This window comes from Chiloscyllium plagiosum, unplaced genomic scaffold, assembly GCF_037043375.1.
Source record: "Chiloscyllium plagiosum isolate Xiang-an unplaced genomic scaffold, Cpla_swu_hap1 HiC_scaffold_7, whole genome shotgun sequence".
Classification (NCBI taxonomy): domain Eukaryota; kingdom Metazoa; phylum Chordata; class Chondrichthyes; order Orectolobiformes; family Hemiscylliidae; genus Chiloscyllium; species Chiloscyllium plagiosum.
The window spans coordinates 87,337,720-87,365,651 of record NW_028270145.1 but is presented as its reverse complement, the minus strand read 5'-3'; the positions used below and the strand labels follow the sequence as shown (position 1 = coordinate 87,365,651).

The 27,932-nt window shown below is 41.7% G+C and overlaps 1 protein-coding gene across 1 annotated transcript in view; it reads right to left on the bottom strand.

The window, feature by feature from the left end:
* arhgap15 (Rho GTPase activating protein 15) overlaps positions 1 to 27,932 on the bottom strand; it is a 741,895-nt gene that overhangs the window by 251,667 nt on the left and 462,296 nt on the right. Inside the window, exon 11 of the mRNA XM_043694095.2 lies at positions 1,097 to 1,195. Within this exon, the coding sequence (XP_043550030.1) occupies positions 1,097 to 1,195 (99 nt within the window). The remainder of the gene's footprint in view (positions 1 to 1,096; positions 1,196 to 27,932) is intronic.

Below are 27,932 nucleotides of genomic sequence, written 5' to 3'. Positions count from 1 at the left end.
GGTCCAGTAGGATGAGGGCTTCTTCACTTGCAGTATTGATATTTTCCTCAAAGTACACAGGGCACAGTTTCCCTTCCATTCATGGTGATTCATACTAAAAAAAAATCTAATGCCAGGTGTTCACTATAAATTCAATTATTTACTTGAATTGTGAAAGAGAGTAAATCTCCCACCTCTGACTCTTACTGTGTATGTAGCACATTGTGAATCTGTGATTCACTTTAGAAAACTACAAGCACACGTGCTAAATAAACAACCCATTATTTCTCCACATGAATGAACGCAAAGGCAAGTTACTGCATTTACAGTGCCCCATATTGACATAAACTGATAGTGATAACTTATAGTTGTCAGGTGGAACTTCAGATGAGACACTAAAGAGTGTCAGTTAAACTTTAATGAAACATTTTAATGTTATTGACAGCTTTATAGTTTGCAGGCAGATCAGCAGACAGACATAGCCAGAAAACAAATCCTCACTTCTACCCACCCTGTATCTACACCAAGCCACCCTCCCCTCTATTACCACCCCACCCCCCATATCCCCACCATAACTCACCACCTTCTCCAAATCATCACATCTTAGACACAGTGGGACTCATGGTCTTACATTTAGATGGTCAGGAAAATCAACGTTTCGGGCAAAAGCTCTTCATCAGGAATTCCTGATGAAGGGCTTTTGTCCGAAACATCGATTTTCCTGCTCCTCGGATGCTGCCTGACCTGCTGTGCTTTTCCAGCACCACTCTAATCTTGACTCTAATCTCCAGCACCTGCAGTACCCACTTCTGTCTTACATTTAGATGATGCTTGTTCTGCGTTTACATTGGACAAACATACTTAATACTGTATAAACTGTTGTTGTATTATTGCCAGAAACCTTGCATTTCTGCTTCAGAACTTTGAATCCTGATGCAGTAAAATTGCATTTGAGTGACAGCAGAATGGATTATGAAGAAACTAAATAAAACTTTGTATTTGTATTCCCATGAATTACTGAGTCATCTCTAGTTAGGTTCAGTTATCTGATAGTGTCATTGGTGAGTAATTCTACTAAAAGATGCAAAGGAGTTTATGTTACTGAATTGCCACCTACCTCTTTTTTCCACAGCTTCAATGCAAAGCTTCACAAATTTTGGAACGGTGGTTCCTTCGCGCTTGCACAGAGTAGCCAAGTGGCAGCCGAATACTTGATCTACAATATAAACACACAACGAGTGTTAATAAAAAGACTCTTGCATCAGTAATGATGTTGATTCTATCTTTGATTTATTTAGTTATTCCATTTTTTCAAGGTAATTCCTGCTTCTATTTTGATTCTGAACACTTCTAATATCTCTCGATTTCCTCACTTACTAAATTGCACTAAGAGATTTCAAAGTGTTTGTCTGAAGCAACTCAGAATCATAGAGGTTGTAATACCTGACAAAGAAGGAAAATCATAGAATTATAGAATCACCATACAGGTCAAAAGTGTTTGCATCTCATCTAGAAATCATAATGTTTTCCTGAGCTATTTTTCAACACTATTTTTCAGTATTCCAGCTGTGATTATTTTACCGATTCAAAAATGTTATGAAGATAAAACACTCAATACCACAGTCTTTAGGTGATTCTGACACCACCAATGCCACAAGCCAACAGAATTAGCAACATGGAGAAGGCAATATATGATAAGTAAGGTGTTTTGAGCTCATTGGTCAATTAGGCAGAGTGTGAGCATTCCTTAGGATCAGAGGTATCTTTCAGCACACTTCATGGTTGGGGAAAGGTAGATAGGGGGAAAAGCCATGGTCCACAGAGTACCTGATCAGGAGAACCGCAACTTGACCCTGCAAACAAGTCACCAGGTTATAACTGTTGGTGTCCAAATGTGGTGAAGTTCCCTTTTGCCCTGGTAAAGTATGAACGATAGAGATTAGAGGTCCTTGAATAACTGATTAGGTCCTCAATTGGCCCAAGAGTGGGAAGGCTTCCCATCTTGCCTGCTGCAGGGAAAATATCAGTGGGATTGGAAAGACTGTAGATATACCTCCTGCCATTCAACCCAATTTTGTTCCCTACCCCACAGACAATTTGCCGGCATGCTCATTCGCATTTCTAAAATTCTGGCTGTTAATTGAATGGGCATCAAGGTGGCAAATAAAGGACAAAGTAGGAAAGAGTGAGATTGTTCACTTAGTAGTAAGAGTAGAAAAGCAGAACATTTGAAAAAGCATGAACGAATGCTGACAGACTTGGTGTACTTGTGCAAGGATTGCAGAAAGTATTTTTGCAAATGGATTGGAGTGCAAGAATACTGAAAGGTTTAAGTTATAGGGAGAGGCTGAATAGGCTATGGCTTTTATTCCCTGAAGTTTTGGAAGCTGAGGAGTAGCCTTACGGAGGTTTATGAAATCATGAGGGGCATGAATAGCTAAGATCTTTTCCCCAGGGTAGGGGAGTTCAAAACCAGAGGGCACAGTTTTAGGTTGAGAGGGGAAATATTTAAGAGGGATCTGAGGGGTAACCTTTTCACAAAGAGGGTGGTGAGTATATGGAATAGGTGGCTAGAGGAAGTGGTGGAGGCTGGTATAATTACAACATTTAAAAGGCGTCTGGATGGGTATATGAATAGGAAGGGTTGAGAGGGACGTAGGCCAAACCCTGGAAAATGGGACTAGATCAGGTTGGGATGTCTAGTCAGCGCAGTCGAGTTGGACCAAAGGGTCTGTTCCCTTGCCGTGTAACTCTGTGACCATCATATGGGTGCCATGGTATGGCGACTTATACAACTTTTAACTTCTTTTTGTAAAAATATATGTGACAATAAATTGCTCTTCTATTCTAATAATGAAGCTTTATTACAGTTGTGTGGGGCTTTTGGGGGACTACTTTCGGGGTTCTGTGCACAGTTTTGTTCTCCATTTCTAATAAATACTATTTCCAAAGAATAACTTCATGTAAATGTTGAAGAACAAATGTTGACGAGATTGGTTCCTGGGTTGGTCAGCATGTCCTCTGATGAGGGGTTTAAAAATGTGGGCTTATATTCTATGGAGCTTAAAAGAACAAGAAATGAACTCATTGAAAAATATATGCTTGGAAAGCGTTTGACAGAGGATAAATTGATTTACTTGGCATGGTCTCAGGGTAACAGCTCAAAAATAAGGGACTGATGTGAAATAATTCTGAGAGTTGAGAATTTCTGGAATTTTGTACTTGATATGATTTCTGGAGACTATCTTTGCATTTTTTAAGATTGAGATAGATTTTTGAACTCTAAGGGATTCTATGATGATGGAAAATAGGAGGAAAAGTGGATCTGAGGCAGAGATCAGTTATGATCATATTAAATGTCAAGCAGCTTGAGGGATCATATGGTTTACTCCTGCTCCTATTTCTTATATTATTGTAAAGGAAAGACCAGACAAAGAGAGAATTTAAAAATTGTAAAGTAAAAATAATCTCTACTGCACTGAATTAATAACACAACTTTAGTTGCGACTGGCTTGTATCAACACACAAATACAACAACATCACACCATTCAAATTATTTTCAATTCTGTAGAAAAAAATGCCACTTCACAACGTTGATGGCAGAGCAGCTCAACCATGACAGCAATTTTTCAATATTCATATTTAACCTCAAATTCTCCCCCACTGGACAATCTGCACATAAATAATGATGAGCACCATTAGCTTCACCATTATTTTGACAGATACTTCTGGTCCATTGTCACCACTTCTTGGAATTCTCTTAGAAAACATCAATCGGATTACATTTGGCACCAAAGTCACTGAGAGTGCATTAGTGACATTATCCAGTGCGACTGAATAAACTGGATATCCATGCAATACAAAACCACAAATTCATGTCAGCAAAGGAAAAATGCATGAAAGCAGGGCATAAATAGAATTAGAAAGCATTGTTTATTGCGTGGAGTAATTGTTTGAAATTTGATTATGGCTACTGAGTACTCTATTACAAGCATTTACAATCAATAGGTATAATGGACATCTAAGAGATCCCAATTAAAATAGACAATAGAATAAAACACAAAGCAACTTTTATTCAATCTCCCTGGATGTAAGCAGAATATATGAATGCAAGCTGTTTTAATGTGTTTGGGATAATTTTCACAGAAACTCACTTCTCGGTACTTTAGCCCATTATATTTTTGTCCTTCACTTTTAGACTAGATTTCCTATCGTGTGGAAACAGGCCTTTTGGCCCAACAATTCCACACCGACCCTCCGAAGAGTAACCCACCCAGACCTACTTACCTCTAACTAATGCACCTAACACTATGTGCAATTTAGCATGGCCAATACACCTGGACTGTGGGAGGAAACTCATGCAGACATAGGAGAATGTGCAAACGCCACACAGATAGTCATCCGAGGCTGGAATCGAATGTGGGACCCTGGTGCTGTGAGACAACAGTGCTAACCACTGAGCCACCATGCCACGTAAACTTACTTTAGTCCAGTAACCATACATATATACACATGTACACACAAACGTACACACAAACCTGCAAATTTCCTATCCCAGTGATCTATCTGTTAGTGCTCACTAAAACCTCAGCAACATGCTTGAATTAAGTTGATAACCGCGAACTTGAAAATGTTCACATGTTCAGGATTTGGAGGTGCCGGTGTTGGACTGGGGTGTACAAAGTTGAAAATCACACAACACCAGGTTATAGTCCAACAGGTTTAATTGGAAGCGCACTAACTTTCGGAGTGCCGCAAATTCATCAGGTGGTAGTAGAGGGCTCAATCCTAACACACAGAATTTACAGCAAAAATTTACAGTGTGATGTAACTGAAGTTATACATTGAAAAATTGATTGTCTGTTAAGCCTTTCATCTGTTAGAATACCATGATAGTTTCACTTCTTTCATGTGTAAATCACAAAACCTTTTTAAAAAAAAGTTGCATTCTCAGGTTAGTTGTTAACAATGGTGATAGCTAGACACTATGTTGAAGGTGTTAGTCCCCTGTGTTCTCTGTCTATGCCATGATGTTTAGATTGATTCTAATCTAAAAAGTGAGATAACGGAGTTTTACATGAATTCATGCAGTTTTTGAGCAAAGTACAATGTAACCCTGCAAGTACAAATTCACCCCCCAAAATATATGTGTGCATGTGTGTCTTTTTTGTCTGTGTGTGTGTGTCTGTCTGGGTTGGGGGTTGTGAGTGTGAGAAAGTGTATGTGTGTATGTAGTGAGTGCAGAGTGTCTTAAGTCTGTGAGGGGGTGCATGTGTGATTGTGGGAGTGTGTGTGTCTGTAAGGGTGTGTGTGGGTGTCTGTGTGCGTGTCTGCATATATTTGTGTCCGTGTGCATGTGTGTATAGGAGTGCCTGTGTGTGTGTGAGAGTGCGTGTGTGTAGGAGTATCTGTGTGTGTGTATAGTGCAATGGTGGTCACCTGTAATGTGACATGAACCCAAGGTCCAGGTTGAGGCCCTCCCTATGGGTACCGAACTTAGCTATCAGCCTCTGCTCGGCCACTTTTCGCTGCTGTCTGTCCCGAAGTCTGCCTTGGAGGATGGTCACCCGAAGGTCCAAGGTCGAATGTCCTGGACTACTGAAGTGTTCCCCAACTGGGTGGGAACACTCCTGTCTGTTGATTGTTGTGCTGTGCCCATTCATCAGGTGTCGTAGCCTTTACATGGTTCCCCCAATGTACCATGCCTCCTGGCATCCTTGCCTGCAACGTATAAGATAGACAATGATGGCTGAGTCACATGAGTGCTCAAAAATGTGTTGCTGGAAAAGCGCAGCAGGTCAGATAGCATCCAAGGAGCAGGAAAATCGACGTTTCAGGCATAAGCCCTTCTTCAGGAGAAGGGCTTATGCCCGAAACGTCGATTCTCCTGCTCCTTGGATGCTGCCTGACCTGCTGCGCTTTTCCAGCAACACAATTTTGAGCTCTGATTCTCCAGCACCTGCAGTCCTCACTTTCTCCTGAGTCACATGAGTACCTGCCATGTACAAGGTGGGAGGTGTCCCCACGCGTAATGGTAATATCCATGTCCACACTCTGACACGTCTTGCAGCGCCTACCGTGACAGGGTTGTATGGAGTTGTCCTGAGAGCCGGGCGGTAGTATGAACAACAATCTGTTTGAGGTTTGGCAATTGTTTAAAGGCAAGTAGTGGAGGTGTGGGGAAAGTCTTGGTGAGGTGCTCATCCTTATTGATAATGTGTTGCAGGTCACAAAGAACATGGAGTAGTTTTTCAGCTCCTGGCAAATACTCAACAACGAAGGGGACCCTGTCGGTTGCAGCACGTGTCTGTCTCCTGAGGAGGTCATTATGGTTCCTTGCTGTGGCATGTCGGAACTGGTGGTCAATGAGTTGGGCATTGTACCCCGTTCTTGTGAGGGCATCCTTGAGTACTTCCAGGTGTCCGTCACGTTCCTCCTCATCTGAGCAGATCCGGTATATGTGTAGGGCTTGTCCATAGGGGATGGCTGTTTTAATATGCTTTGGGTGGAAGCTGGAGAAGTGTAGCATTGTCTGTGGGTTTGCGGTAAAGTGTGGTGCTGAGGTGTCCATCCTTGATGGAGATGCATGTGTCCAAGAATGAGACAGATAGTCGAGAGTAGTCCATGGTAAGTTTGATGGTGGGATGAAAGTTGTTGATGTCACTGTATAGTTTTATCAGTGACTCCTCGCCATGGGTCCAGAGGAAGAAAAATGTCATCAATGTACCTGGTGTATAATGTTGGTTGGAGATCCTGCATAGAAAGTTCTGATCAGTGTGTTTAATTCACGGGTGTGTTCTTTGGTCGGATCAGCTAGTAGTTGACTGTAGTGTTCCTGGTTGTTCAGTTGTCAGTACACTTCCTTGCAGTAATCTATTCTATTCTGAATGACAATGGCTCCTGCTTTATCTGCTGGTTTGATGACAATGTTGTGGTTGGTTTTGAGAGCCTGGATGGAATTGCATTGTGAACGGGTGATGTTTTGCTCTACTTTGTGGGTACGGATGATGAATCTGGCATTTGTATATTCCCTGACGGTTTGAGCAAACATGTCAAGCCCAGGGCAGCGGCCCTCCGGTGGAGTCCAAGTTGACACCTTCTTTGGTTGCTCCTCTACAGATCCCCATGATGACTGTTCCAGTTTGTCAGTGGGCTCAGTGGGATCACTGCTGGCACCTTGAAAGAATTCCCCGAACTCTGAGCTCAAAAACTGCATGAATTCATGTAAAACTCCGTTATCTCACTTTTTAAATTAGAATCAATCTAAACATCATGGCATAGACAGAGAACACAGGGAGCTTCAACATATTGTCTAGCTATCACCATTGTTAACAGCTAACCTGAGAATGCAACTTTTTTTAAAAAAAAGGTTTTGTGATTTACACATGAAAGAAGTGAAACTATCATGGTATTCTAACAGTTGAAAGGCTTAACAGACAATCAATTTTTCAATGTATAACTTGAGTTACATCACACTGTAAATTTTTGCTATAAATTCTGTGTGTTAGGATTGATCCCTCCACTACCACCTGATGAAGGAGCGATGCTCCGAAAGCTAGTGTGCTTCCAAATAAACCTGTTGGACTATAATCTGGTGTTGTGTGATTTTTAACTTTGTACACATGTTCAGAATAAGCTTTAGCCAAACTGTGCACCTGTTTAATGTATCATTTCAGATAGAAGTTAAAAATCTGTCACCTTTGAAGCTACATCTGTGTGTGTCTTAAATGATGACATAAAATTGCAAGTTGCTTAGAACATAGAAATAAGACATTCAATACGAAGGGGGTCATGAGGATACAAAGACAGGCAGTCAGTAGCCCCCAGAGGATCAGGCAAGATGAAAACTCCAGGAAAGATTTACAGCAGCACTTAGAGGAGTGGGTGAGAGAAGGACCTTGTGACAGGCAGTCAGTAATAAAACTATATTATTGTTGATCAGCTATAGTAATTTCCCTACTTATGTACAATATTAATAGAGTCTTCAAATAACAGAATCCCTACAGTGTGGAAACAAGTCATTCAACCCAACAAATGCACACCGATTTTTCGAAGATTAACCCACCCAAACCCATTCCCCTACCCTATATTTACTTCTGACTAATGCACCTGACCTGTACATCTTTGGACTGTGGGAAGAAACCAGAGCACCCGGAGGAAACCCATGCAGACATGTGGAGAATATGCAAACTTCATACAGACAGTTGCCTGAGGCTGGATGAACTTTCAATAAGGATATATCTGATCATACAATACAAATATCATTGACTTCAGTTTCTACAGAACACCTTAGTGCTCGTGGAAAATCCAAAAAAATTATGTAAAATGCTATGACTAAATTTTGAAGCACTGTACTCGCCAATTCCAAAAGTAGGTCTTCTCTTTGTAAAGATGCCACATATTACACAGATCTGTAATCTGCAGCCACATATACTGAATTCACATGGTTTAGAAGTTATTCTTTATAAGTTATGATTCTGAAAAGCTAAGGCAAAGATATTCAAAATTATAATTACCTGATTTAAAATAAAAAAGTATATTTTATTGAATTGAATGTGGAACCAAACAATCTATATTTACTTAAATTTACTTCAAAGAGTTAATTATTAAGTTTCTGCTGAAGACCAAGCATTTATTTATAGTTAACTATGGCCTGAAATTTGTCATCTTAATTTTGTTTGGGAGTACTTCATTCAAGAAATCAATTTAAGTATTAGCTTTTCTTATTCTTCTTTATTTAATTTGCATAAATTATTTTCACTAATTGGAAAGTTGGGCTAAAAAGCCCCTATAGATCGCAGTGTTTCAACAGCTTTAAGTTGTAGAAGCAGAAGTAGGCCATTCTGCCCAATGAGCTTGTTTCGCCATGCAATAAGATCACGGCAGATTTGATAATCCTCAACCTAAGTTTTTATGCTCAATTTCCTTTAAAATAAAAGCCAACGTTCCATTTTCCTTTCCCCCATAAACCATGCTTCCCTTTTTGATTAAAAATCTGTCAATGTCAGCCTTAAATATAATCAATATCAGACATCTACAGCTCTCTGTTGCAAAAACGTCCACAGATTCACGATGTTCTGAGAGAAATTCCTCCTCAATTCTGTTTTAAATAGATGACCTGAGATGACTTGAGATAATGCCCTCAGGTCCTCAACTCTCTCGCAATGGAAAACAACTTCTCTGCATCTCTCCTGTCAAGTCCCCTCAGAATCTTATATATTTCAACAATGTCATCTCTCAGTCTTCTAAACTCCAATGGGTTTAGGCCCAACCTACTCAATTTCTCCTCATAAAAAAAGTGGTTCAACCTGCTTCCATATTTCCTTAGATGAGGAGACACATATTAACAATATTTCAGGTTTGGTCGAATTAGTGCCTGACAGTTTCAGTAGGACTTTCCTACTTTTATAATCTATACTTTTGAAATAAAGGCCATCATTCTAATTGCATTCCCTATTATCTGCTGAACTTAGAACATAGAACGTTACAGCGCAGTAGAGGCCCTTCAGCCCTTGATGTTGGGCTGACCTATGAAATTAATCTGATGTCCACCTAACCTACATCATTCCATTATTATCCATATGTATGTCTAATGCCCATTTAAATGCCCTTAACGTTGGCGAGTCTACCACTGTTACAGGCAAGCCGTTCCATGCCCCTACTACTCTCTGAGGAAAGAAACTACTCCTGAAATCTGTCCTAAATCTATCAATCCTCAATATAAAGCTATGTCCCTTAGTCTTAGCCTTCACCATCTGAAGGAAAAGCCTCTCACTGTCCACCCTATCTAACCCTCTGATTACCTTAATCGTCTCGATTAAGTCACCTCTCAACCTTCTCCTCTCCAATGAAAACAGCCTCAGTTCCTTCAGCATTTCCTTGTAAGACCTTCCTTTCATAACAAGCAACATCCTAGTAAATCTCCTCTGAACCCTTTCCAAAGCTTCCACATCCTTCCTATAATGCGGTGACCAGGACTGCATGCAATACTCCAGGTGTGGCCTTATCAGTGTCTTATACAGCTGAAGCATGACCTTGTGGCTCTGAAAACCAATCCCCCTACCAATAAATGCCAACCCACCACATGCCTTCTTAACAGCCCTATCAACCTGAGTGGCAACTTTCAGGGATTTATGCACATGGACACCGAGATCTCTTTGTTCATCTATACTGCCAAGAATTTTATCATTAGCCCAGTACTCTGCATTCCTGCTACTTCTTCCAAAGTAAACTACCTCACACTTTTTTGCATTAAACTCCATTTGCAACTTCTCAGCTCTGTATTTTATCTATGTCCCTCTTATCCAGCATTTCCTACACCTTCCAGCCTTTCCTTTCACCATAAAAGGACTCTCGTTAAATTATTTTTTTGAAGGCTTCCCATTTTATCTGTGAACAATTGCCCCAAATCAGCTTTTGAAAGTTCTTGCCTCAACTTTAGATCTGGTCTTGCCCTTTCCATCACTATTTTAAAACCAATAGACTTATGGTCACTGGCCCCAGTGACACCTCAGTCACCTGTCCTGCCTTATTTCACAAGAGTAGATCAAATTTTGCATTTTCTCTCGTAGGTACATTCACTTACTGAATCGCTGGATTGTCAGAGGCTGAGAGGTGCCCTTATGGAGATCTATAAAATCATGAGGGGCATGGATAGGATAGATAGACAAGGTCTTTTCCCATGGGTGGGGGTGTCCAGAACTAGAGGGCATAGGTTTAGGGTGAGAGGTGAAAAATTTAAAAGGGACTTAAGGGGCATCTTTTTCACAGAGAGGGTGGTGCGTGTATGGAATGAGCTGCCAGTGGAAGTGGTGGAGGCTGGTATAATTACAACATTTAAAAGGCATCTGAATGGGTATATGAATAGGAAGAGTTTAGAGGGATATGGGCCAAGTGCTAGCAAATGGGAGTAGATTAGGTTAGGATATCTGGTCAACATGGATGAGTTGGACCAAAGGGTTTATTTCTGTGCTGTACATTTCTATGACTCATTCACTGAATTTACCTCTGAGCAAAGTAAATGGTCAATGATTTTAAAGGACAGTTTCAATTGTTAGCATTTAGAATTTGAAAAATGATCTTTGAGGAAGCTTTCATTTTTTTTTCTTAAATCTAAAACAAAATTTGAAGTAACCTCAAAAGTTACCAGTTCTGCAAACACTTTCTAACAAAAACTGTACCTGTACAGGAAGGGTAATTAATTCACAACTCTTCCAGTACACCTCTGCTGTGCCTTTGCGACATGTTACAACTTAAATTGAAAGTTCCTCATGGCCACTGTTGAAAGCATTAGCTCAAACTGAAACACGATCATGGTCATTGGATAAGAGATTGGGTTAGGGCACCAAATTCTATTCAAACTGAGCCTTTGAAAAGGGGCCACTGGGCTCTTCTTTCCAGATTGGAGTCCTACACTGACTCTCAAATCTCAAAATCCCTCAGTGAACCCCAGCCCAGTGAGCCTGACCGCAATGGTGGGCAAGTTGTTGGAGGGAATCCTGAGGGACAGGATGTACATGTATTTGGAAAGGCAAGGAATGATTAGGGATAGTCAACATGGCTTTGTACATGGGAAATCATGTCTCACAAACTTGATTGAGTTTTTTGAAGAAGTAGCAAAGAAGATTGATGAGGGTAGAGCAGTAGATGTGATCTATATGGACTTCAGTAAGGTGTTCGACAAGGTTTCCCATGGGAGACTGATTAGCAGGGTAAGATCTCATGGAATACAGGGAGAACTAGCCATTTGGATACAGAACTGGCTCAAAGGTAGAAGACAGAGGGTGGTGGTGGAGGGGTGTTTTTCAGACTGGAGGCCTGTGACCAGTGGGGTGCCACAAGGATCGGTGCTCGGCCCTCTACTTTTTGTAATTTACATAAATGATTTGGATGTGAGCATAAGAGGTACAGTTAGTACGTTTGCAGATGACACCAAAATTGGAGGTGTAGTGGACAGCGAAGAGGGTTACCTCAGATTACAACAGGATCTGGACCAGATGGGCCAATGGGCTAAGAAGTGGCAGATGGAGTTTAATTCAGATAAATGCGAGGTGCTGCATTTTGGGAAAGCAAATCTTAGCAGGACTTATACACTTAGTGGTAAAGTCCTAGAGAGTGTTGCTGAACAAAGAGACCTTGGAGTGCAGGTTCATAGCTCCTTGAAAGTGGAGTTGCAGGTAGATAGGATAGTGAAGAAGGCATTTGGTATGCTTTCCTTTATTGGTCAGAGTATTGAGTACAGGAGCTGGGAGGTTATGTTACTGCTGTACAGGACATTGGTTAGGCCACTGTTGGAATATTGCGTGCAATTCTGGTCTCCTTCCTATCGGAAAGATGTTGTGAAACTTGAAAGGGTTCAGAAACGATTTACAAGGATGTTGCCAGGGCTGGAGGATCTGAGCTACAGGGAGAGGCTGAACAGACTGGGGCTGGTTTCCCTGGAACGTCGGAGGCTGAGGGGTGACCTGATAGAGGTTTACAAAATTATGAGGGGCATGAATAGGATAAATAGATAAAGTCCTTTTCCTGGAATCGGGGAGTCCAGAACCATAGGGCATAGGTTTAGGGTGAGAGGGGAAAGATATAAAAGTGACCTAAGGGGCAACTCTTTCACGCAGAGGGTGGTACGTGTGTGGAATGAGCTGCCAGAGGATGTGGTGGAGGCTGGTACAATTGCAACAATTAAGAGGTATTTGGATGGCTATATGAATGGGAAGGGTTTGGAGGGATACGGGCCGGGTGCTGGCAGGTGGGACTAGATTGGGTTGGGATATCTGTCGGCATGGACGGGTTGGACCAAAGAGTCTGTTTTCATGCTGTACATCTCTATGACTCTATGACTCTAATTCAGCAACTCTTATCACAGTCTCCTCGGTGGATGGGTTGTTGACTTGCACTTCCAATTATTTGCAAGCACTTGTTGTTGGAAAGTAAAATAAGTAACCACTGCATATCATCAAATCCTGTTGTGGTATGCTGTGGATGTTCCCAGAGGGCACATCTTAATACTTTTACTCAGATGTGCATGTTATAAGTTAACACAGCCCAGTTAAAATAAGTTCTCGTGGCAATCATTCCCACCCTTATAACATAGTTAACTCTCCCTTGACCAATTCCTAAGCTGCTTAAACTTATAAGAAAGAGGTTGATAGTGAAGACAAATTTCTTTGTGATAATCTTGTTGTTAACACGGACACCATAAGCTAAGGTATTTGTTTAGTTGCTCTCTCCAAGGTTCTCGTAAACATGACATTTCAAGGAATTTACTGACATTTTACCAGTTCATAGTAATTTCCAAGAATATGTGAATTGGATCTATTCCATGAGCAGGATAAAGAAATGTCAGTAAGTAAAGTGAGGAGTACTAAATAAATGAAATGCCTTGTTTATGCATGCTTTAATAATGAATAGCAGAAAGTGTCATGTATAAGCCACATTGAAGAAACATGGCATTTGTGCAGAAAAGACATGGAAGATGCGAAATCCATCAAGATCTGAGATACAAGCTGGCAAATAAATGCTGCTGCTTCAGCCACTCATGTTCATTTTTGGTTCTTTCTCCTAAATTAGTTGAAAAATTGTTGATTTTTGTGCTGCAGATTGTTTCTTTAGGTTAATGCTAACTGTTAAAGTCTGTTTAAATGTTTCCCATTTCACCAATATCTAGGTTGATTAATTTAGTGCACCTAGAATAATGAATAGTGAACCAATGTTTGTACCTTCAATTACTGATTCTGTTTTGCACCTCCAAAGAAATTTCCTCTTTTTTTTAACTCTACAATGTAACACACACACACACACACACAAACACACACAAACACACCCACACACACACACTCACTCACTCTTATTTTAGGGTTTAATTGCCAAAGAAGCATATTAAACTGTAATAGAACGGGAACATGAGTGACAATAAATCATATTTTTACTGTGCTATTAAACTTTACTAACTGCATGAGTATGTTGTGTACACTCAGTTATAGCTACAAATGTCTGAAAAATGAACAATGGACAATATACATTGTAACATGATGAATTCACAGGGATCGGGTGACCTCCTTCCTTGCCTGCAAATTTATCTGAACCTTCCCAACGCTGGATATTAGCCTGCTTGTTGGCCATGACATTAAATTGTAAACAGCCTTTTGGAACATTCCTTTGTGAGGACATTAAAAACAGAGCAGATCTATCCCATGGATTTAGCTGCTACTTTTGTCATAATGCAGTATCATATGGAGAATTATGCACAATCACTAGACAGATTTAATGGTCATAGAATGAGTGTGACAAAAAAGCATTCTATCACGATGGGATGAAAATGGCCAAGATTCAAGCGCCAACATATGCCAATGCTAAAAGTGAAGGAATCATTTGTCTAGAAAAGGGAACATCAATAAATACCATGGTCACCTGATAGAAACTACTTTCTGTAAGGAAATAATGATCTTGACAGTAGTTTCAGGTCAGCCATTTTTAGGGAGAAAGACAGCACAAAAGGATGAGATCATACCCAGCAAAGAAAGAACTTTGCTTGGAATCCAAAAACAATAGAAAAGTGGGTCCAGCCTTTTTATGCATAATTTTTCAGAATGAAGCTTAGTCTTCACTAAAGAGAGTTAATTACAACATTGCCTGCAGCAAAGTCAGAAAGCACTTGTTGCAATGAGTAGGCCATTTCAAAGTCGTTATCAAAAACTTCTTCTTTATTTCCTCGGTGAAGCAAATCCCTCTCGAAAGTTTCAAGAGTAACAGTAACATTTCAGACGATACTAAAACTTCAGTGCATCACATTTTTGTAATCACCTTTTTTAAGTCTATGCAAGTGTGAGTGGGTGCCTTTGTGATTAAGTCTGGGTGTTGAGGAATAAACATTCATTCTCGTTCTTTTGAAACTCATGAGAAAGTCTTGTTTCTGTTCTTGAGAAGAACATCACTCAGTTGGGTTAGAACACTTCTTTCTTTAAAACACAAGTTTGTGCAGTTAGTTGAGAAATGAATGAAAAGGAGCAATTCTGTTAACTCTCTCCTGGCCACAAGAAGTAAACAAAATAAAGTTTGCAATTCTTGCATTAAAAAGCTGTAACAACTGTACCATATAATGTTTTTTAATGTTTTCCTGATCATACATCCTGATTTGTAAAGTACAGATTAATAGATACCTTAGAATAATAATGGAGCATTTTAAATTTAAATAACTGTCAATTTCAAAAGAAGCTGTGCATCAAATGTACATTTGAATAAGTCGTTTATATTCCAATTGAATGATTTGGCTCCCTCCTTTGGACAACTTTATACAGATAGATTATTGTAGTAAAATGTAATAAACTCATCTGGCACATACCTTGAATATTATTTTTGACTTTTATATGCATCATGACAAAACTCTACACTGAGCTAAATATTAAACTAAATTGCTAGATTTAAAGCAATGCGATGTGCTCTGGTTAAGGTAACTACTCTTGCATGTGAGGTATAAAGCTTACCCAACTTGCAGCATATACAGAGAGCTGAGAGTTCCACATGTCAAATTTCTGCTAGTGAATTGTGTCTCTTAACATTTCAAATCCTAAATCTTAAGAATTCATCTGCTAAAGTAATAGTTAGAAAACTCAAATGAAAATTTTAAAATTATCCTTTAAATTAAAGGATAAATAAATAAAATTAATATTATCCATTCATTCATGTGTATGGATAATAATCATGCATATACGAGCTGTAAGTTATTTTCCTTGAAATACTTAGGAGTAGTTCCTATGTCCTCTGTCTTCTTGTACAGCATTTACAGCTACAACTATACTGACAAGTTTCCCTATTTCCCCGTTTTATACTATATTGTTTCATGACTGCTGTGATATGCACTCATCTATTCAACTTAATAACGGAGTTAGCACACGATCGTTACTTTTCAGTTCTGCTGAACAACTGCAGAAAGCTGTACAAGTTCATTAGTGTTGAAGTCCTGAACATAATTTGACTATTTCTTACATTTTTGCTGCAGCCATTTATCCATTGCTGGAGGATAGGAATCAGAGTAATGCTTGCAAACTGATGAATATTTGGAATTTCTCCTTCCACTTAGTCAATTTTTATTCACATCCATATTTTAGCTAAAATTATCAAAAGCAGAAACCTTAGATTCCTAATCATTTGCCTTTAAAGAAATCTAACCTCTCAAGGTAATGTGAAAGATGTTTTTTAATCAATCTGTTCAGAAATGTTATTACAACCTCTGGAGTAAATAGGTTGGGTCAGATGGTAATGTAAAATAAAACACTCTCTGATTTTATTCTGCTATTTCGTCAGAATGATTTAGTCTTAATATTCGAATTTCCATACAATTCCATTAATATAATTTTGAAAATTTGTATAATATTGTTTTGAAAGAAATTTGAATGCCTTGAATCTCCAAATTAAGTAAAATTCTGTCGAATATTCTTCCTGTTATGCTTGTATGCAATAACAGGGCCAGTTTCATATCACTTCTGCAACACAATAGGTTCAGTCAAATCATTAGGTTGCCAGTATTTCAGGGGCCATGGGCCATTGCTTCTTCTTTTCAGGCTTGAAATACTGGTCAAAAATATCATGTAACAGTGTCAATGTCACAATAAATTCCACTAATGCCAAGCAATGTACCTTTAAAAGGAAAATGATTTTGTCAGCAATAATCTTGAATCTATCAATCCCAATACCATGGCAGGTCTTTTCCCATTCACTGCATTTACTTTATACTCACAGAAAATTAGAAATTACATTAAGACATAATATAATATTTGGTTACTGATGCTCAGAACATTCTGTTTTAATGAAAATTTCCCATTCTATGAAGGAAATTAAAGAGAAACTCCATTAAGCAGTATTTGAGTTGAATCAGGATTAGAATGAGTGGGAGATGAAAATGATGCACTGTTGAATGTGAATCAGGATCATAATAAATATGTTAAGTAAGGAAGTTCTATCTTTTATGGAATTTTAAGGACCACTCTAATTGAGCAATAATAAATGTGATAATGGCATAGCGTACTATAATGGTTATGGTACATTTTAGCAAGCCATGGTTATTTTGGCAGGATGTGAAGCTGATACCTTAAAATGACCTTGATTAGCTAAAATTAATCAACGCTGCACATTTCATCTACTGATTTAATGATCTGAAAATGAAAGGAAAGTTCTGCGAAAATGATATGTCTATTTTTTCTGATGTCCCTTGACTTACCAATTTGAACTATGTTTATGATAGCTTTCAAGTAAATAGGTTTTAAATAAAATCTGCTGCCTTTAAAAAAAATCAATAGCATATTCATAAACACAGTCCTTTAGTAAAAAGCATTTTGAACAATGTGTATCTACATTATGGAGAAATCAAAATCATTTCATCTTCACTGCATTGTTGGCAAACCTTACCACTTTTCTTTCTCTGAAACACTGTGGACTGTTTCATTCTACAGCTAACTACCTTTATTGCCGAGTTCTTGCTCATATGCTTTCCAGGCTAGGAAATATTGACTAAAGAAATGTGGCAACTTAAGAGCAAAATGCCAAATATCTCATCATTTTGTTATGAAATGAAGATGAATGCTAATGAAGATCATGAGGGGCATGGATTGGATAAATAGACAAAGTCTTTTCCCTGGAGTGAGGGAGTCCAGAACTAGAGGGCATAGGTTTAGGGTGAGAGGGGAAAGATATAAAAGGGACCTAAAGGGCAACTTCTTCACACAGATGGTGGTGCATGTATGGAATGATTTGCCAGAGGAAGTGGTGGAGCCTTTTATCAGCCTTTTATTTTCTGAGTGCACTATTTTTAATGTAGAGACACACATGCATCATAACTTTGAGCCTCTAATGTTTTAAAGCATAGGGTCATCGATGTACAGCACAGAAACTGCACGAAGTTCGGTCCAACTCATCCCATGCTGATCCAATATCCCAATCTAATCTCATCCCATTTGCCAGCACTTGGCCCATATCCCTTTAAACCCTTCCTATTCAAATACTATTCAGATGCCTTTTAAATGTTGCAATTGTACCTGCCTCCACCACTTCCTCTGGCAGATCATTCCATACACGCACCACTATCTGTGTGAAGAAGTTGCCTTTTTATATCTTTCCCCTCTCACCCTAAACCTATGCCCTCTCGTTCTGGACTCCCCCCACTCCAGGGAAAAGACTTTATCTGTTTATCCTATCCATGCCTGTCCTGATTTTATAAACTTCTATCAGGTCACCCCCCAATCTTCAATGCTTCAGGGAAAATAGCCCTAGCCTCTTCAGCCTCTTCCTATAGCTCAAATCCTCCAACCCTGGCAACATCCTTGTAAATCTTTTCTGAACCCTTTCAAGTTTCACAACATCTTTCCAATAGGAAGGAGACCAGGATTGCACACAATATTTCAACAGTAGCCTAACCAATGTCCTGTACAGCTGCAACATGACCTCCCAACTCCAGTACTCAATATTCTGACCAATAAAGGAAAGCATGCCAAATGCCTTCTTCACTATCCTATCTACCTGCGAATCCATTTTCAAGGAGCTATGAACCTCCACTCCAAGGTCTCTTTGTTCAGCAACACTCTCTCGGACCTTACCATTAAGTGTATAAGTCCTGCTAAGATTCGCATTCCCAAAATGCAGCAGCTCGCATTTATCTAAATTAAACTCCATCTGCCATTCTGCAGCCCATTGTCCGATCTGATCAAGATTCCATTGTAATCTGAGGTAACCTTTTTCTCTGTCCACTACGCCTCCGATTTTGGTGTCACCTGCAAACTTACTAACTATATATCCTATGTTCATATGCAAATCACTTACATAAATGATGAAGTTTAAAATTAATATTTTTGCTAAAATAATAGAATTACATTTATTCAACATCTTACTACAAAGAAGGATACCTCAAAGAACTTAAAAATAAACATTTTTTTAAAAAACCTAGTCATTGTAGTTGATGTACTTTTACACACAAATTTTACACATGAACCTTGTCTTTCTGGCTAAAAAGTTCTGACTTAGACTGTCCATGCTTAATTGGTCTTTCTGTCATCTTTTAAGGTTGTTGGATAGTTAATGGGCAAGAACAGGATCTCTGACCCTCCCTTCCGGAAGGAAGAGTGCCCTCCAGAGTTGCCACAGGTAAATAATTTCTGCAGTGCCACCAGGAGTACTGGTTACTGCTAAAACTACAGATAGATTTGAATATAAGCTTAAAGCTATGTTCATGGTTATGTCTAGGCTGATATGCTCTGGTGAGAGTATTGGAGAACTGTGTTCATCAGCAAATGAGATTTCTGTGTGTACATGTGCGTTTGTGTATGTGTGTGTGTGTTCACCAGTGCGCATGGGTGTGTGTGTGTGTATGTTTGGGAAATCTATCTTGATTGGAGGGGGGGCTTCTCAATTGGATGGACTCCTTAATTTGCTAAAATGGTTACCACATTTCATCAGGACAGCCTTACCACATTGCATGGACCCTCACATGATAAGTAAAATCCCAAAGCTGGAAAGAGGAGACCTTTAACTGTTCAATAATTAGTCATTTAATTAGTCCAATTTGTTGCACGGGTGAGTGGGCTACTCATCACCTTCTCTTCTATAGGTGAAATCCATGGGTAAAAGTTGAGTAAGTAAAGGGCATGTGACTACTGCCATGGCACCTAATTTTATGCCAACCCTGCTTGCATAAAACTCTGGTCAAGGTTTTATCCAGCAGGTAAAATAAATGATCATATAATTTGTTTTTGATGATGATAAGGGAGGAATTTCAGCTGGGTTGTCAGATGAACTCTTGGTTCACTTTCAAAACAGAATACTCTTTTTGCATCTATTTCAACGGGCAGAAATGGCTCCACGATAATAACTCAATCAAAAGACAATACTTCCAGCACTTGTTCAGTAATGACCCAGAGGTATCAATCAATCTTGTCTGCTTAAGTGCTGAGTGAAGATTGATGACACATTCTTCTCAAATGCTCTAGGACACTGGAGTTAGGTTCCAGACAGTCCAGGAGCATGGAGTTGAATCCTGCCACTGTCAGTTATGTGGGAGGAGGTGCCATAGCGGTAATGTCACTGAGTTAGTAATCTAAACTCCCCGATGTTCTATAATTAATGTTCTCGAGAAATGGGTTTGAATCCTTCCATGATAGGTGGTGAAATTTTAATTCAACAAAAGAAAACTAAAATGAAGACTCTGGACCAATAGTAATTCAGTTGACTTTAACTATGCTCTAGGCAACTAGGGCTGAGCAATAAATGCTGGCCTAATTTAAAAAAAGGATAGGTGAACACTAAGGCTCCCCCACCCTGTTTACTTTCTGTGCACCTCAGCTGAGTTTGGAGGGGATGTATACAATATCACTGGACTAGTAATTATGCAATATCTGGTAGTCAGAAGGATTGCTGATGTTTGGCCTGATGCCATGACACTTCATACAGTCTGGAGTCAATGTTGGGACCTCCCAGGTCAACTCCTTCCCATATGTATTTGATTGTTTTCCAACCTCTGCTGTGTCTGTCCTACAGTGATACAGCACACAGCCAGGAATGGTGATAGTGTTATCTGGACATGGTGCATAAGGTATGATTCTGTGAGTATAATCATATTCAGGCCTTTGCAAGACAAGCATGAGAGACAACTTCATCTCCAGATGTTGGGTCTTTGCTGTCGATATTGTGTTTCCTGTACCTTTCCCAATGTCAGTTGTCTCTTTGCTTTCATTGTTTGTTTGAAACCTTCTACTAACAACTGAATGGCTTGCTAGGCCTTTTCAGAAGGCAGTTGAGTCAATCACATTGCCATGGGTCTAGAGTCACATGTAGGCCAGACTATGGAGGGATGATAGATCCTAGAGCACAGCAATGAACCAATTTGTAAAACATATGAATGGTTCCATGCTTATCAATAAAATTTTAATTCTAGAGTTTTTTTGATTGAATTCAAATTTCACCTTTTGCTGAGATGGGCATTGAGCTTGGGCTTCCAGAACATCACTTGAGTCTCTAGATTAATTGTTCAATACCCCTATATTCAGTGTCCATCACCACTAATGGCTCAGCAGCATCACCACTGAATCAGCTGTTGGAGTCCAAAAGGGCACTACTGCTAGACCCAGTCTGCGGTATGTGGTGAGGAAACCAACAAAAGAGAAAACATACTTAGCCTCATCCTAGTGAATTTGCCTGCTGCAGAGTCCCCAGAATCACAGATGCCAGTTGTCAGCTAATTGGATTCACTCCACATGATATCATGGTGGAGGTACTGCGTAGTGTGAAGACTGGGATTGTGACAACATTGCAGCAATAATACTAAAGACGTGTGCTCCAGAGAAATATGGCAGCCAGTGACTAGTAGAGTTCTGCAGGGGCTGTGTTGAGACTACAACTATTCATTTTATACAGTAATGATCTGTATTCAGGAACTACGGGCATTGTTGTTAAGTTTGTAGATGATAGAATGATAGGCAGAGAAATAAGTAGTGTTGAGGAGGCAGGGAAGGATTGGACAGGCTTGGAAAGTGGGCAAAGAAGTAGCGGATGAGATACAATGTGGGTAAGTGTGAGGTTATGCACTTTGGTAGGAAGAATAGATGTGTTGACTATTTTCTAAATGGGTAGAGGCTTCAGAAATCTGAAGCACCAAGGGATTTAGGACTTCTTGTGCAGGGTTCTCTTAAGGTTAACATGAGATGATAATTAGGAAGGCTTCTACAACATTGGCATTCATTTCAAAAGGGCTAGAATACAGAAAGAAACAGCTGAGGTTCATTAAGGTTCTGGTCTGATCGTATGTTGAATGTTGTGAGCATGATTTGAGCCCTGCTTCTCAAGAATTTTGTGTTGGCTTACAATGATTCCAGAGGAGGTTTACAAGAAAGATCCTCAAGTGAAGGGCAGATTGGCTTAGAATACTGGCTGTGTACTTAATGGAGTTTAAAAAGGCGAGGAGGATTCTCTTTCAAACTCATAGAATACTGAGAAACCTGGATACAGTCAATGTGGAAAAGATGTTGCTTCTAGTAGAAGAGGCTAAGATCTGGAGGCACAAACTGAGAATAAAGGAACAAAACTGTAGAACTGAGATGAGGGGGGAAGAATTTCTTCAGCCATAGGGTGGTTAATCTGCATGGAACTCATTGCCACAAAAGGCTGTACAGGCCAAGTCTTTAAGTGTATTTAAGACCGATAGGTTCTTGATTGCTAAGTGGATCAAGAGTTATGGGGAGAAGGCAGGAGAATGACGTTGAGAAAAATATTAGCCACAATCAAAAGGCAGAAAGGACTTGATGGGCCAAATGGCCCAATTCTGCATGCATATTTTATGGTCTTGTCATCACCTCTTAACACTTAATGACATTACCATCACTGAATCCCACACAATCAACTTCCTGGGGTTACCAATGACCAGAACTGAACTGGACTCGTCAAATAAATATCGTGGTTACAAGAGCAGGTCAAAGACTAGGAATCCTCCATTGACTAACTCACCTCCTGACTCCCCACAATCTGTCCAATATCTACAAGCACAAGTCAGGGGCTTGATGGATTACTCTCCATTTGGCTGGATAAGTGCTACTCCACTCCAGAATATATCATCCAGGACAAATCAACCTGATTGATTGGCACTGAATCTACAATGATTCAGTCAGTTCAACATCACCAATATTCAGTAGCAGTAGTATATATCATCTATAAGATGCACTGCAGAAATTCACCAAGTCACCTTAGACAGCACTTTCTAAATACATGATCACTACCATCTAGAAAGAGAAGGACAGCAGGTAAATGGAATGCCACAATTTGCAAATTCCTCTCCTGACCACTCATCATTCTGACTTGGAATTTGCCTTGAATTCATTACAATTTCTATTTTGGATTTATGGTCTGTGAATGATTAGACTTTGTAATAAACCTGTTACACCAAATAACACAAAGCTAACACACATAATAGGCATTTCTGTCATTCCTGACACAATGATCCAAGAAGTGGAGGTTTCTCCTCCACTCGGAGGGATTGACTATATTTCTCCACATTGAAGTAGTTTATTTTTATGCCTCAATGTTAAAGTATTCTTGAGGTCACCCATATGCCTACTTCTGAATGGACCAGCAACAGTGAGAGCCTCCATGCTCTCCTTCCTTAGGTGGTGGGTGTGGAAATAGTCAATTAGGAGGTTGCCCCCTATGACATTGTGCGTGAGGGCACACTTACAGAAAATGCAGGCTCATGGTCCCTATTAAATCCCAACATGGGAGTTCTAAAGCCCTGATAAAATCCTTCTCAATTATTCTAGTCATCTCATGATATAAAATCTTGTCAAAAACTTCTTAAAAATCCAATTTTGCCCCCCACCCCTCACATCAATCTAGTCTCTAATTTTCTTGTTTTTCCCCCATCACCTGAATGCTAATGGTTTACTAGGATATGGGTACCAACTAGAACAAGTAGAGGCAATGTCCTGTTGGTATTATTGTTAGACTAATAATCCAGAAAGGAGAAAGTGACGACTGCAGATGTTGGAGATCAGAGCTGAAAATGTGTTGCTGGAAAAGCGCAGCAGGTCAGGCAGCATCCAAGGAGCAGGAGAATCGACGTTTCAGGCATGAGCCCTTCTTCAGAAATGAGGAAAGTGTGTCCAGCAGGCTAAGATAAAAGGTAGGGGCGTTGGAAATGCAATAGGTTGAAGGAGGTCAAGGTGAGGGTGATAGGCCGGAGTGGGGGTGGGGGCGGAGAGGTCAGGAAGAAGATTACAGGTTAGGAAGGCGGTGCTGAGTTCGAGGGATTTGACTGAGACAAGGTGGGGGGGAGGGGAAATGAGGAAACTGAAGAAATCTGAGTTCATCCCTTGTGGTTGGAGGGTTCCTAGGCGGAAGATGAGGCGTTCTTCCTCCAACCGTCGTGTTGCTATGGTCTGGCGATGGAGGAGTCCAAGGACCTGCATGTCCTTGGTGGAGTGGGAGGGGGAGTTGAAGTGTTGAGCCACGGGGTGGTTGGGTTGGTTGTTCCGGGTGTCCCAGAGGTGTTCTCTGAAACGTTCTGCAAGTAGGCGGCCTGTCTCCCCAATATAGAGGAGGCCATATTGGGTGCAGCGGATGCAATAAATGATGTGTTTGGAGGTGCAGGTGAATTTGTGGCAGATATGGAAGGATCCCTTGGGGCCTTGGTGGGAAGTAAGTGGGGGGGGGGTGGGCGCAAGTTTTGCATTTCTTGCGTTTGCAGGGGAAGGTGCCGGGAGTGGAGGTTGGGTTGGTGGGGGGTGTGGACCTGACGAGGGAGTCACGGAGGGAGTGGTCTTTTTGGAACGCTGATAGGGGAGGGGAGGGAAATATATCACTGGTGGTGGGGTCCGTTTGGAGGTGGCGGAAATGATGGCAGATGATACGCTGTATATGGAGGTTGGTGGGTTGGTAGGTGAGGACCAGTGGGGTTCTGTCCTAGTGGCGGTTGGAGGGGCGGGGCTCAAGGGCAGAGGAGCGGGAAGTGGAGGCGATGCGGTGGAGGGCATCGTCGATCACGTCTGGGGGGGAAATTGCGGTCTTTGAAAAAGGAGGCCATCTGGGTTGTACAGTATTGGAACTGGTCCTCCTGGGAGCAGATGCAGCCGAGACGAAGGAATTGGGAATATGGGATGGCATTTTTACAGGGGGCAGGGTGGGAGGAGGTGTAGTCTAAGTAGCTTTATAGTAAATGTCGGTTAATAGTAAATGTCCGTGTTGATTTGGTCGCCCCAGATCAGGTAAAGGTCGGTGTAGCTGGTGTTTAGCCTCAGCGGTGTAAAGGTCCCGTGCTGGCCTCTTACCTGCCCTCGATCTCTTCATAGCCAACTGCCGCCGCGACATTAACCGCCTCAACTTCTCCACCCCTCTCACCCACTCCAACCTCTCACCCTCGGAAAGTGCAGCCCTCCACTCCCTCCGTTCCAACCCCAACCTCACTATCAAACCGGCAGACAAGGGAGGCACGGTAGTAGTTTGGCGCACCGACCTTTACGCCACTGAGGCTAAACGCCAGCTCGCGGACACCTCCTCCTACTGCCCCCTTGACCATGATCCCACCTCCCACCACCAAACCATCATCTCCCAGACCATCCATAACCTCATCACCTCAGGGGATCTCCCATCCACCGACTCCAACCTCATAGTCCCACAACCCCGCACCGCCCGTTTCTACCTCCTGCCCAAAATCCATAAACCTGACTGCCCCGGCCGACCCATTGTCTCAGCCTGCTCCTGCCCCACCGAATTCATCTCTGCATACCTCGACATGGTCCTGTCCCCTTAGTCCAAGAACTCCCCACCTACGTTCGGGACACCACCCACGCCCTCCACCTCCTCCATGATTTTCGCTTCCCCGGTCCCCAACGCCTTATCTTCACCATGGATATCCAGTCCCTGTACACCCCTACCATCCCCCATCATGAAGGCCTCAAAGCCCTCCGCTTCTTCCTTTCCCGCCGTACCAACCAGTACCCTTCCACTGACACCCTCCTTCGACTGACTGAACTGGTCCTCAACCTGAACAACTTCTCTTTCCAATCCTCCCACTTTCTCCAAACCAAAGGAGTAGCCATGGGCACCCGCACGGGCCCCAGCTATGCCTGCCTCTTCGTCGGATATGTGGAACAGTCCATCTTCCGCAGCTACACTGGCACCACCCTCCACCTTTTCCTCCGCTACATCGATGACTGTATCGTCGCTGCCTCGTGCTCCCACGAGGAGGTTGAACATTTCATCCACTTTACCAACACCTTTCAGCCCGACTTCAAATTCACCTGGAATGTCTCAGACTCCTCCCTCCCCTTCCTAGACCTTTCCATTTCTATCTCGGGCGACTGAATCAACACAGACATTTACTATAAACCGACCGACTCCCAGAGCTACTTAGACTACACCTCCTCCCACCCTGCCCCCGGTAAAAATGCCATCCCACATTCCCAATTCCTTCGTCTCCGATGCATCTGCTCCCAGGAGGACCAGTTCCAATACCGTACAACCCAGATGGCTTCCTTCTTCAAAGACCGCAATTTCCCCCCAGACGTGATTGACGATGCCCTCCACTGCATCGCCTCCATTTCCCGCTCCTCCACCCTTAAGCCTCGCCTCTCCAACCGCCACCAGGACAGAACCCCACTGGTCCTCACCTACCACCCCACCAACCTCCATATACAGCGTATCATCCGCCGCCATTTCCACCACCTCCAAACGGACCCCACCACTAGGGATATATTTCCCTCCCCTCCCCTATCAGCGTTCCGAAAAGACCACTCCCTCATCGGTCCACACCCCCCACCAACCCAACCTCCACTGCAACCGCAAGAAATGCAAAACTTGCGCCCACACCTCCCCCCTTACTTCCCTCCAAGGCCCCAAGGGATCCTTCCATATCCGCCACAAATTCACCTCCACCTCCACACACATCATTTATTGCATCCGCTGCACCCAATATGGCCTCCTCTATATTGGGGAGACAGGCCGCCTACTTGCAGAACGTTTCAGAGAACACCTCTGGGACACCCGGAACAACCAACCCAACCACCCCGTGGCTCAACACTTCAACTCCCCCTCCCACTCCATCAAGGACATGCAGGTCCTTGGACTCCTCCATCGCCAGACCATAGCAACACGACGGTTGGAGGAAGAACGCCTCATCTTCCGCCTAGGAACCCTCCAACCACAAGGGATGAACTCAGATTTCTCCAGTTTCCTCATTTCCCCTCCCCCCACCTTGTCTCAGTCAAATCCCTCGAACTCAGCGTCACCTTCCTAACCTGCAATCTTCTTCCTGACCATTCCGCCCCCACCCGACTCCGGCCTATCACCCTCACCTTGACCTCCTTCCACCTATCGCATTTCCAACGCCCCTCCCCCAAGTCGCTCCTCCCTACCTTTTATCTTAGCCTGCTGGACACACTTTCCTCATTCCTGAAGAAGGGCTCATGCCCGAAACGTCGATTCCCCTGCTCCTTGGATGCTGCCTGACCTGCTGCGCTTTTCCAGCAACACATTTTCAGCTCTGATCTCCAGCATCTGCAGTCCTCACTTTCTCCTTTCTGGATTAATAGTCTAACAATAATACCAACAGGACATTGCCTCTCCTTGTTCTAGTTGGTACCCATATCCTAAATGATAACTGCCTGTCATTTGCCATACCAGCAAATATTTTTGGATGAGGCACAAACTTCACTGTTCATTTTTGTCATTTAGATTATAGATAGTTGTATCCTTTTATCATACTCCATTTATATTTAGGTTTAACAGTTCACGACATACGTTTCTGTAAAATACTCTAATGAAAGGTGTCCCTTTGAAAACAGGTTCTCAAACTCAACTAAATGATGATTTTTCCTATGCCAGCTGTGAGTCTTTTTTTAAAAAAAATATTCATTTTGTATGATGTAGGCATCGCTGGCTGGCCAGCATTTATTGCCCATACCTAGTTGCCCTTGAGATAGTAGTGGTGAGCTGCCTTCTTGAATTGCCTCAATCCACCTGCTGTGGATTTACACACAATATCATTAGGGAGGGAATTCCAGGATTTTGACTCAAAGACAGTGAAAGTTTTGTGATATATTTCCAAGTCAGGATGTTGAGTAGCTTGGAGGGGAACTTGAAGATGGTGGTGTTCCCATGTACCTGCTGCCCTTGTCTTTCTAAGTGGAAGTGATTATAGATTTGGAAGGTGCTGTCTCAGGATCTTTGGTGAATTTCTGCAGTGCGTCTTGTACTACTACTGCTACGGTAGTGGAAGGAATGGATGCGTGTGGATGTGGGGCCAATCAAGCTGACTGCTTTGTCCTGAATGGTGTCAAGCTTCTTTCGTGTTATTGGAGCTGCACCCATCCAGAGAAGTGGGGAGTATTCCATCACACTCCTGACTTGTGCCTTGTAAATAGAGAACAGGCTTTGGGGAGTCAGGGGTCACTTGCTGATGTATTCCTAGTCTCTGACCTTGTAACCAC